At 36.0% G+C, this 11,897-nt stretch overlaps 1 protein-coding gene across 3 annotated transcripts in view; it reads right to left on the bottom strand.

The window, feature by feature from the left end:
* Positions 1 to 265: 265 nt before the first annotated feature.
* The window catches only part of LOC128984287 (lysosomal-trafficking regulator), an 88,520-nt gene continuing 76,888 nt past the window's right edge, over positions 266 to 11,897 (bottom strand). For 2 of the 3 annotated variants that reach the window (XM_054403590.1, XM_054403592.1), the window contains 9 exons: positions 10,220 to 10,369; positions 8,518 to 8,759; positions 7,781 to 8,067; positions 7,009 to 7,178; positions 5,848 to 6,077; positions 4,731 to 4,932; positions 2,798 to 3,015; positions 2,083 to 2,154; positions 266 to 647 (listed from right to left, as the gene is read on the bottom strand). In XM_054403590.1, coding sequence (XP_054259565.1) covers positions 515 to 647; positions 2,083 to 2,154; positions 2,798 to 3,015; positions 4,731 to 4,932; positions 5,848 to 6,077; positions 7,009 to 7,178; positions 7,781 to 8,067; positions 8,518 to 8,759; positions 10,220 to 10,369 — 1,704 coding nt within the window. In that variant the 3' untranslated portion in view covers positions 266 to 514. The remainder of the gene's footprint in view (positions 648 to 2,082; positions 2,155 to 2,797; positions 3,016 to 4,730; positions 4,933 to 5,847; positions 6,078 to 7,008; positions 7,179 to 7,780; positions 8,068 to 8,517; positions 8,760 to 10,219; positions 10,370 to 11,897) is intronic. The other variant, XM_054403591.1, reaches the window with a different exon arrangement.

Raw genomic sequence — 11,897 nt, 5'->3', positions numbered from 1 at the left:
AAATCCATTTAAATATCTAGATAATTGAACCTCATCAATCTACAGAAGTTCTTTACTAGGACAAAATATCCTTGTTATGTTATGTCCCCTTGAATTGTGTATCGTTATGGCCTTATTGAGGTTTAATTGGTCTCTGGACTTAAATTTTCTCAGGTTAGTTAACTGAACTATATTCCTTTATACTCTTCTTAACCAACTTTATCTTCCCCTTGAAATATAACACAAAATAACTATAAAGGAATTTGTTTAAAAAATTTCTAACGGTGTTAAATTCTTTATTTATAAAACCTTTTCATTTACATTAACAACTATACAATACTCGCTAATCAGTTATGTATAAGATCTTACAATGGGTTTAAAACTTACAATATAAAACAAATGTACACTATGGACAACGATGCAATAGCAACTTAACCTAAAACAACATAGTTTCCACAAAGTTCACCACAAAGCTGATCAGCATTTGCGAGAGAGAAGATGAGCTCAAGACAAGTTTGAGCGAGATTCGCAATAATCAAATAAGCGTTGTGAGGTTGAGGAATTTCGGAGTCTTGCTGCCGCCTTTCGCTGCCGATCCCTCCCAGATGATGACACTCCCATTGTCAGTCGAGGCATAAAGGTGTTGAGAGTCGTGTGAGTAGGTCAGGCTGAAAAAATAATCATGAAGCTGTAAACCTTGTTGAGAGGTTGTTTCTATAGACCAACTAATTGATGGATTTGTTGTGTAGCCAAACCCTACAGTTTAGTTTATTTGGCAGCGAGCTCAGCCAAAAGTTTAAGTAACAGTTAGATATTTTAAAATGCAAGATTATCCCAGAACCAATAATCATATGAAGTTTGGAATAATTCTTGAAACTAACATTGATGTCAGCTTCACTTATGCTGTTTTTCAGTGGACGCACAAATTATGATAGGTTAAAAAAGCATCAAGATCCCAAATCAGGTAAGTGCACCTTATTAAGAATATAGCCAGCAACGCCACTCATAGTTTGTTTATTTTACTCGGGCCTCCCATGTTAAGTTCTGCCAAATATAGGGGAAATTTTGATCCAAACTATCTCCTGACCAGGGAGACAATTCTTTGGACTGCTTAGCCATTAATTGATCAGACTTTAAAAAGGGATGGTCAAGTCTCGAAATTTCGGGAAATTTTAAATCTCGTTACACGAGACGAGATTTCTTTTTGGCCGAGATTTTTATCGAGACGAGAATTAAAAAAAAAAAAAAAAAAAAAATTAAAAACGCCTGCAGAAAGTCAATGCAATACCCGCAATACAGGAGCGTGTTGTAGTTGCGTTTCCTTTGCGAAGGCGTTCTTATTTAATTAATTATATAAATGTAAATATTACTTTAATTATTTTAATAATATTACTTTAATAACATTTGAGAAGTTTTGTTAAGTGTAAGCAGTGTGAGGAATGTTTTATTACTATAAAAAGTCAAAACAAGTAACTATTTTATAAAAATTAATATTGCTTTTATTTTATGATTTATTTTATTTTAGGATAAGTTGAACTCTATCCTAACTGATATCACTATGTTTCCTAATCGTAGGCATTTTTAATAAGTTAGGCGTGATTAATAAAAAAATGTTATGCTGATGTTTTTTAATAAAAGATTGTAAATATTCTTGCCTATTATCATTATTTTTGTATTTAAACAGTCATCTAACAATGTTACAAAATCAGGTAAAAATTTTGAACGTGCATTTCCCGTTGTGTATGAGAAGGGAAATCCCGTCTCGATCTCGTCTCGAAATTTTATGAGAAATAAAAAATCTCGTCTCGTCTTGTCTCGAACTAAAATTTCAATCTCGTCTATCCCTATTTAAAACTTAAAAGTAGAAAAAGAATAAAACCAATACTGGTGAATCCAAAGCCTGACAATCTAGCTTGAATACCTGGTTAGTGGTAACAGACTTCCAGCTGTTGGTTGAGTTCTCTCGCTTTTAGGGATGTTTATTGTTTATAAATGTTACTCTTGGCAGCAGCTTTTTCAAGCTTACAGGGTTGAACTAGCAATTTAAAATAGTAAAGTAACTATTGAGTGGTTCTTTTATATTTAAATCTAAAGTCTTCTTACCCAATAACAGGATGTTCTATGGAGTTGACGACAATTTCACCAACAGCTGATAAGTCCCAAGTGCTCCAGAGCCTTCAAAACAAATTTTAATCAAATAAATACAGTTTGAAGAAGAAGAAAATACCAAGAAAATCTCAAATACAGCAGCAGCTTATTTTTCATAAACAATATTAACTTAAATATTCACGTTATGCAATATGAACTGTTAAAAAATGTTTGAAGAAATGTTTAAATACTTCAAATTTATAACAAGCCTGTTTAAAACAATTTATTACCAGTGATAAAAATAGCAGAAATTTGAGAAATTGCATTGGAACTTGGAACCACGCAATTTCACAAAACATAAAATAAATTGGTAAAACATCACAAAAGCTGGAGATTTTTAAAGTACTGTAATTAAATTACATTCAGCAGGCATTTCCAATGCTTTTGGGGTGACATGACATAAGTTGTTTGTCTGTTTGCTGAAAGGGTCTTGAACAATTCAGGGATATTTATTAGGAAGGGAAACTTATGGTATTATCACGGGCATGATCACTGGTAGATGTGACTGCAGAAGATGATCAAGATGTTGCCAATATTGCAAGAGATACTAACAGATATTGTTACAATAGCAACAGATGATTGTGAAATCGCTGCATGTATCCTGAATGCAGTATTGGGAGACACATGTAAATATACAAATCTAATCAACTAAAATCTTTAAAACACCTACTTGATAACTCCATTTGCCATTCCGGTAGCAATAACGTTGATAGAAACCCCCTCCGGCGCAGTGGAGAAACACACAGCCGTAATCTGCTCTCTGGTGGTGACAGATCCAACCAGTGCCACATTGATAGTGTGTAGTCTGACTGTAGAGCCACCACTGTCGGTATCACTGCCTACAGTGACTAGGTCTCCTGACACTTCACTGACACAGCTCAGGCTCACCTACAACAATAATGTGTACATTTAAAAAAGGCGAGCGGAGTTTTAGCAATTAAAGGAAGTGTTTACAAAGATGTGCGATGAAAAATTAATGGTTACACCATGATCGCCGGTGATCTTCACGATTTCCCCCCGATTGTGGAAAACAATGATGACAATTTTGCCATAACCGTAGAAGACGTCCTTGATCTTGCCGTAACCACAGAAGATTTTCATGACTATACCATGACCGCGGAAGATGTTTACGATTTCTCCGTTTCACTGATTATTTCGTATTCAAAAGATTATCTTGTTTTCACTGTAACCGCAGAAGACGAAGACATTCACCATTTCGTCATATCTAAGGAGGATATTTAGGATTTTGCCAAAATCAGGAAAGATATTCTCAATTTTGTCGTGCTCATAGAATATTTCCTTGATTTTTCCGTAACCAGAGAAAACATGATTTTGATATGACCAGAGTAATGTTATTGATTTTGCCGTGACTGGGGAAGAAGTTCTTGATTTTGCTGTAACTCATTCTCCAGTTATCATGAATGTTCATGATTTCACCGTAATATAGTCGAGATCATGTACAACTTGTTTAACTTGATTGTAGTTTTATAATTTTACAAGGCAACCTGATTTTGAACCGAGAGCAAAGAAAGACTAAATGTTTGACCTGGCCTGATCCCTGGAGATCCTCCGAAAATGGCCCCTAGAATAATCTCTTAAATATAAAATTTGAATGGCAAGTTAGTGAAGTTACAGTTGTCTCTCAATAGCCTGATAGTCTGACACTCTCAGTAACTCAAATAAGTCGTCAATTTTTACAATAAAGGAAATCGATTTGAGTTAGGAGTCTCTTGTTTTTTCATTAGCCGTATCCAGTACGATTCTGTGTTCTTAAATGTAAATAAATAGTAGTAATTATTGGCTTGAATTAAATAAATACACAAATGGGCTTTGTTTGACTACTGTATAATAGGTTGTAGGCACATGGACCAGGCTGTAATCCTCTTAATCACGGTCGGTTGAACTGTCAGTTCTAGGTTGGTGTCGAACGCTTCTGCATCATACCATGCATAGCGGAACTGTTCGCGGCAAATTGTTAGCTCTATCACCGTCGCTGTCAAAACGAATCGTTTGTAGGTTAAATTTAAATTTAATTTAACTGTCATAACCTAACCAAACCAAACCAACCAAACTTGCTGATAATAAAAAATCAAATGAAGGTTTACTAATCAAAAAGTTCCGATCAAAAAATTTTAAATGCCTTAAATTCTAACAAAAGATGCACAGTTAGGAAGTAATCGCATTCTAAGCTAAATATTTGACAAAAAGTTAACGCCTCCGGTAGGAGTTAGAATTCTCGATTCCCCAACCCTCCTCCGGTGACCACTACCCTCAGGCTATAAATCAGGGGATTAACCCAAACAAAGATCTGGTCCGTTGTCCGTCTCCCGTATAATCATTGGTCAACTGAACTTAATTAACTGACCATTTTAGCATTTAAATTCACATGATAAAGTAGGCCCAGTTCAGTTTGTGGTTTACACATAACAGTAATCTGGCCTAGAGAATATAGCTGTAAGGATGAGTATTAACTGCTACATATTAATGCTACATCTAGTTTTGTTTTGTTTTCTAATATTGACTAAAAGTTAACTTTAACAAAATGGCTTGAAAACCAAATTGTTTTGATATTGAGTTTAGAGGACCTCCACCATTGTACTCACCGGCAGACTGATACTGGGCAGTGATCGCACGTAGGACAGTCTGTTGATGTCCCACAAGATGGCCGACCCATCGCGTGCTCCGCTCAGAGCCACGCTGTACGCTCGACACAGAGTGAGCGTCATCACAGCCGCGTTGTGACCCAGCAGCTCCACTGGCTCCGGGAGGAATTCCAGTGTTCCCTTGCTGGGCTTGAACTTGTACCTGGACACCAGCATCAACATTTAGACAAACCGGGTTTCCACAATCTATTATAATTTGTTTCTATGACTTTCTCTTTGAAAGGATTATAAAATTAGGCAATGGGCCAAACAATGCTAAACCATCATCAGGACAAAAGTCGGATCACAACTAATTTCCTTTCTATCAAGTCTCCACAAACGTCTGAAGCCTATATTTCTTGTTTTTGCAATATAATAGGCCTGTTTAAAAACTATGTTAAACCGTCGTATGTGTTTTATTGTACTACGTGTTACTGTGTATTAATTGAAATTATGACACACCTCTCCAGGCAAGATAAGTTCTTATATGACAATCCGATGATGGCTGAATAGCCTAAATGTGCATAATCCTTTAGGACAAAACTTGGACTAAACTTTGGGTTAAATGGTGATTCATAACATTCCTTTGAATGTCATAAAACAATTAAATCAAATTTAAATGCGTATGTCTACATTTCCAGGTTAAAAATTTCTGGATCTAAACTTGTTTCCCAAAAACTTACTTTTTTGTATCCAATCCACTAATACATTTAAGGATTCAAGGATACTATATTAGCTTCAATTTAAGAAGAACATACTTAGAAAAACACTTGAAAACTATGACAGTTAAAGTATTCAAAATAAACTAATCAAGGCACATCAACCAATAATCATGTACAGTATTTGTATATTGCCTTCAAGTTGATGTGAAATTGATAACATTAACCAAATATCTTTTTGTTTTAAATAAATAAATAGTTTACATAGCATACTACTTTTCCATTTGTTTCCAATCTTTATTTTATTTTGAGGTTCTAAAGAAAATCTGTGACTTGGAATTGAGGAGGACTCTAGGATAACCATAGCTTAATGTGTGTAATTCACTTAGAACTCTTAATATTCTGTGACAGAATCTCACCTGTACACAAGTATTTTGCCACTGGTGTAGCCGAGCCACAGCTGGTTACAGTCCGGTACGCTGACACACTGGGTGACAGGTCCGCCACAGCGAGGGGGACGGATAGCCGGATACGGGGGCTGCTCCTTGCGCAGCTTGGCCCTCAGGATACCATCCGGGTGTCCCCAGGATACCAGTGCAGCACCCAGCACACACATACCCCCAGTAGCTACCAGGCTCAGAGTCTTCTCCTGGAGACCATTGACAAATGTTATCCAACACCCTCATAAAGTCTAAATAAAGTTCAAAAAACATTTAAGTATGTAGGCTCTCATAGTTTTTCTCACGAGATATATGCTTGTCGTCTGGGTCGGACATTGTCATTGAGCTGTGTTTTAATGCTGGCATTTTGAGGATATTGCAGTTCTTCAAAATCAGGATTCAAATCCATAAGAGAAGACACCACACAAATATTCCTTGACTATACAAATTAGTGATGTGTCAAAACCGAATCTCAAATCTCAAAACCATCAAAACTTTGGAAAAGTTTCGGTTCCGAGATTCGATCACCGAGTTTCGAGATTCAAAAGTTTCGAAATTGAAGATTTTGGCAGTTTTATTCTTGAACCTACTGGCATTTTTTGCATCATTATTATTATTTTTAACACTGTTTCCACACTAGCTGATAGCAATAGAGCAAACACAGTAAATTGTATTCTGAAATTTCAGAAAAAATTATGTTGGTTTGGGTTTATCAGTCACATATTTATGTTATTATGTCAGTGTCAGGAGTCAACCTCTTACAGTGTTGATTCCATTTTAAATTGTATTATTACCTGTATTTTTTTCTCTAACCTTAACCTCTCTAACCAGCTAAGTAAAAAGGTTTCGCGTTTAGGTTTAGGGATTCGGGATTCGATTTTTTCAAGTTTCGGTTTCGGTTTTGAGATTCGAAATTTCTGGTTTTGACCATCACTAATACAAATTATTCTCAGTAAAATACTATTATAAAAAAACATATTTACAGTGTAAAAAAAGAGCCTTGCGTCCCTAACTTTTCCCATTTCATTAGGTAAATTTCATTAGTTTTTCCTTTTCTTCTTGAAAGGAGTTTCATTCATTTCTTCATTTATTAAAAATTGCAACAGCAAAACTATTACCCTAGACAAGGTTTTGGTTTACCTTAGAGTAAGCCAGCAGCAGTGCAGTAGAGGGCGCAAGGCCGAACACATCGTTGGTCAGTAATGGTATGAGGGAGGCCACAGGGGTGCGATGTTGCTGCTGCCAAATGACACTGGGCGAGCTGTCACTGGGAGAGCCTACGTAGTTACCCCAGGACACGCCTTTCACACCTGCGTCACACCGGTTATCATACACGGGGAACACATGCGAGAACACATACTTCTATGATCCTAGTAGTAAAATCAGTCATATAGTTACTTCAGTGACCCCCTAGTAAAATCAGCCATTTTCTCCCAAGATGCACACATAGCCTAGGTAATTTGTTTTACCCTTTCTTAAAATCAGTGACTTTCAAGATTCCTAAGAAAAGTCATAAAATAATTGACTTTTCCGTAAAACCCCTTTGTAAAGTTAATGACTCCTGTGGCCCTGGCCCATTCATAAAATTCATAACATTACAGTAATCTATACGCGTATGACCCTATTGGAAAATCAGAGACATTCAGTGAATTCTTGATTCCTTAGGCAAATCAGGGACTTCTGTGACCCCTCAGTAAAATAGGTGACTCCTTTGGTCCAATCATAAAACTACTAACTTTACAGTGACTTCTAATACCCATTAGTAAAATCAGTGTCTTCTGTAAACCCTTGATAAAATCAGTGGTTGTCAGCGACTCACATTTAGTAAAATCAGTGACCTCGCTGATTAGTTCACACCCGAAATTGCACAAGCAGTAACACTCCCAACAAAGTTACACTCTTTAAAGCCTACCTGGTAAGCTAGCGACTGCCGTAGTCTTGGGCACCAACGCTTGCACCACCATGGGATGAGAAGCCCTGAACAACTGTCTGGGAGTCTGTCCGTACGTCTTAACCATGGTCTCCCATGCAGTTCTCACCACAGGATCCGGGATGGCCTCCAGGTTGAACCCGTAGTAGGTTGCAGGATGGAACACGTTGATGGACTCCACGGCCGCCTTGCCAGTCTGTTTGTAGCCAAACACCAGGTCTATCCAGTGTGGGAGGTTCTCTCGCACGTAGTCCGACTCTAGGGCTTGCCTGCAATTGTGTGCGGTCTCAAATTATTGTTATTAATTGTTGTATGGGATTGTGGGATAGTTAGGGTAACAAAGAGCAGAGCACAAGAGTTTAACATTTTTTTTGGAATAGCAGGATTAAATAAATGGGTAATAGGTACTGAAAAACTCAGAATTTTAAAGTAAGTTGAATAACAGTTACTGAAGTTGTAAAAATTTGTGGGTAGTTTTAGATGGTTGAATTAGTTTTTTTATATTCTTTTTTTGATGATTTTTTTAAACTTCAACTAGCTGGACAGTTTTTGTCATAAAACTAGAACATTATTTTAACCTTCGAAGCTCAATAAACTTCACTTTTCCCTAAAGAGGACTTTTGCATTTGACTCTTGTTTTTTGGCATTGGTATTTGTCCATAAATATACTTTCCATAAATGGTTAACAATAATTTGTTTTCAATGTACCCCACACTGACCTATGTATGAGTATGAAACGCCGAGGGTCCCCACAGGCCCACGGTGGCAAATCAACCTCATCAACTTTGAGGCCGTTCTGTCGAGTGCCAAAGTTGAAACCCTCGTGGTTCGCCAGGAACTCCGGGAGGAAGAAGAACTCTGGAATGAGTTCCTTGACATCCGTCGAGCTCTCACTTGACGTCAAGCGCCAAGTGGTGTGGAGCGAGTGAAAAGTTCTGTCAGGTAGGTCAAAGTTGTTGTCCTGAAATGTTTAAGATTGTTTACTGTTGATAAGTTTGAGCAGTCTTAGTGAAGGATATAGGAATATAGAATAATTTATTTTGTTTTATTTAAAGATGTGTAAAAAATATTAAATGTTAAAAAAATTAAATTGATAAAATAATAAAAAAATGACTGCCTTTTGAAACTATCTTCAGTTCAAATAAATATTCTAAAAAGTAATACCAGTGCCTGCTTGAAGATTCATTATTAACCTCAACTGATTTTATGAATATGCACATAAAAGCTTCTTAAATTGTAGGTTTTGAAAAGCCACTTAAAAAAAGTCAAATCATAATTATTTTTCAATTTTCTGTAGGGATGGACGAGATTGGATTTTTAGTTCGAGACGAGATTTTTTATTTCTCATAAAATTTCAAGACGAGATGGAGACGGGATTTCTCTTCTCATACACAACGGGAAATGCACGTTCAAAATTTTTACCTGATTTTGTAACATTGTTAGATGACTGTTTGAATACAAAAATAATGATAATAGGCAAGAATATTTACAATCTTTTATTAAAAAACATCAGCATAACATTATTTATTAATCACGCCTAACTTATTAAAAATGCCTACGATTAGGAAACATAGTGATATCAGTTAGGATAGAGTTCAACTTATCCTAAAATAAAATAAATCATAAAATAAAAGCAATATTAATTTCTATAAAATAGTTACTTGTTTTGGCTTTTTATAGTTATAAAACATTCCTCACACTGCTTACACTCAACAAAACTTCTCAAATGTTATTAAAGTAATATTATTAAAATAATTAAAGTAATATTGACATTTAAAGAATTAATTAAATAAGAACGCCTTCGCAAAGGAAACGCAACTACAACACGGGGGTATTGCATTGACTTTCTGCAGGCGTTTTTTTTTTTTTTATTCTTGTCTCGATAAAAATCTCGGCCAAAAAGAAATCTCGTCTCGTGTAACGAGATTTAAAATTTCCCAAAATTTCGAGACTTGACCATCCCTAATTTTCTGTTATTCATTTCAATTACATAGGTACAAATTTTATGAAAGGAAAATAAAAACTAAGTAATATAGTGATACCTGAATTTTAAAGAAACACTCAGTACTTTGAAATGGCCAATCTCTTTAAAAATTTGCTTAAATTTTTAGATTTTACTTTAGTTTTTTTCCTTACATTTTTTTACTTTAATTTACACAAAAAAAAACGTTAGGCATATGTTAGAAGCAGTAACATTTAAATTGCGGTTTGGGAGGCTTCCACTCAGATTCCATCAATTGACGATGCTATGTATGTAACGAAAGGTCGAAAATTAAGCCTCAAGACCATGGTTTGGACCGTTTCCTAACAAAAACCGTTACAAGTGCCAATTGTGTAAAAACGAACATAAAATAAAAAAACAAAATGAACACTAAACACTGTAGGATTCAGAGCGGCTCTTGATTCCACTCAAAATCTCACCTGGTAGTTGATAAACATGGATGTGAAGGGTGGCAGTCTCACCAAGAAGTGCAGAACAGTGCCCGAGTTGGAGTAGTGTGACGAGTAGTGGTAAGGTTCGTGGTTAATGGAGATCAGGTTGAGGGCATTCGTCAGCTCCTGTTTCAGGTACTAAAAGTTATACGGGAAATGAGTGTCATTTTTTATATTGGTGTGCAAGAATATTTCATCCCTACCTTAATTCACTTTTCTAGAGCTAAGTTCAATGGAAAATGAGGGAAAGTGAAAAGGATACTTTTGAGTTTTGAGCGATGTGATGAACTATATTTTTTATCTTTAAGCTAAGCAATAAGCATCTTAGTAAAAATATAGTAAAAAGAAGAAATAAGTCACTTATATTTATAGGCTAGTTAGTTACAAACAAATAATTTACAAAACAAAAATGTTGCACATTATTTTAAAAACCCTACCAAGGGCTTAAAGTCATTGAAATAACTAAGACATCTTGGACACAAAAACATTGTTGGTTTTATTTATAAAAAAAAAAAAAATCTGCTGGAACAGAAGCCATTTTTTAAACGCTCTATCACTTTATTTATCTACACTTGACAAAGTCCCCCAGGGGACAAAATATTGTGTGTTCTCTTATGTATGTTCTATCCTATGGCTTATCTACATTTTTTCAAAGTAAGCTAGCTCTTATCCTCCTTATTCTACAATTCAAAATATTGAGCACAAGTAAGAGTATTGCTCATACTTTGTGGTATAAAAAACTAACAGGTAAAACAATTGATCAAATTTGTTATTGAGTGGTAGACAATTTGACTTGATTTAGAACGATACTCATATAAGTTCACAATTCCATCCTAAGTAAAAAATAGACAACCTCATGTTTACATTATACAGTAGTATTTTGTGTGTTTGTTTACTATATTATAAATAAAGTGTTAATTATAAAAGTTAAGAAAAGTTCTTTTTAACAATTCCAATTTTCAGTATGTAGGTCAACAAACAAATCCACTAATAAGCTGATGTTTTGTAGATCCCACCAAATCGCTACAATAGATACAACTAAGTGATAAAACATTTACAACTTCAAAGAATGCTAATGCATTGGAGATACTGCATGAGCCTGATAATGGGAAAACAGTGTAGCCCTTATCAGTGCAACAGCTGGTGATTACACCTGCCACCTGGATAGTGCATTTGTCAATATCTCCACCATGGACAACAGCTACACCAACGAGCCCTCCAACTACATCTACGCCCAGAGTCAGCTCTACGCAGACACCAAATCAGTGGCGAGCTACGAGGAGATCTTCACACCGCCCAAGTATGAAAAGGAACACTCCTACATCTCCTTCAACAACTCTCCCATTCCGCGTTTCTGTTTTGAAGAGACTGTACCGAAGAAGACGATAACGTTCTCTATTCCTAACTACGTTTTGATCATTCTCCTCACCACACTTGCGTTCCTCTGTTTTGTCTTGGTGTTGATCCTCACCGACGTGATCCACATCAATTCTCCTTGGAAACCGGAGATACCGGACATAATTCCCTATCAGGGTGAGGATTGGTTCGTCCCAGTGGAACGCTGGGGTATGAAACACACCTACAAGAACTGCCCCGCAACACACCAAGTAGTGACGAAGGTTTCTGTCACACAGATACCCATAGAAGACCAAGAGTGTGAGGACAT

This window comes from Macrosteles quadrilineatus, unplaced genomic scaffold (assembly GCF_028750875.1).
Source record: "Macrosteles quadrilineatus isolate MER2022 unplaced genomic scaffold, UCM_ALF_1.0 Scaffold_2__2_contigs__length_208266976, whole genome shotgun sequence".
NCBI lineage: Eukaryota > Metazoa > Arthropoda > Insecta > Hemiptera > Cicadellidae > Macrosteles > Macrosteles quadrilineatus.
This window is presented reverse-complemented; position numbering and strand designations above follow the sequence as displayed.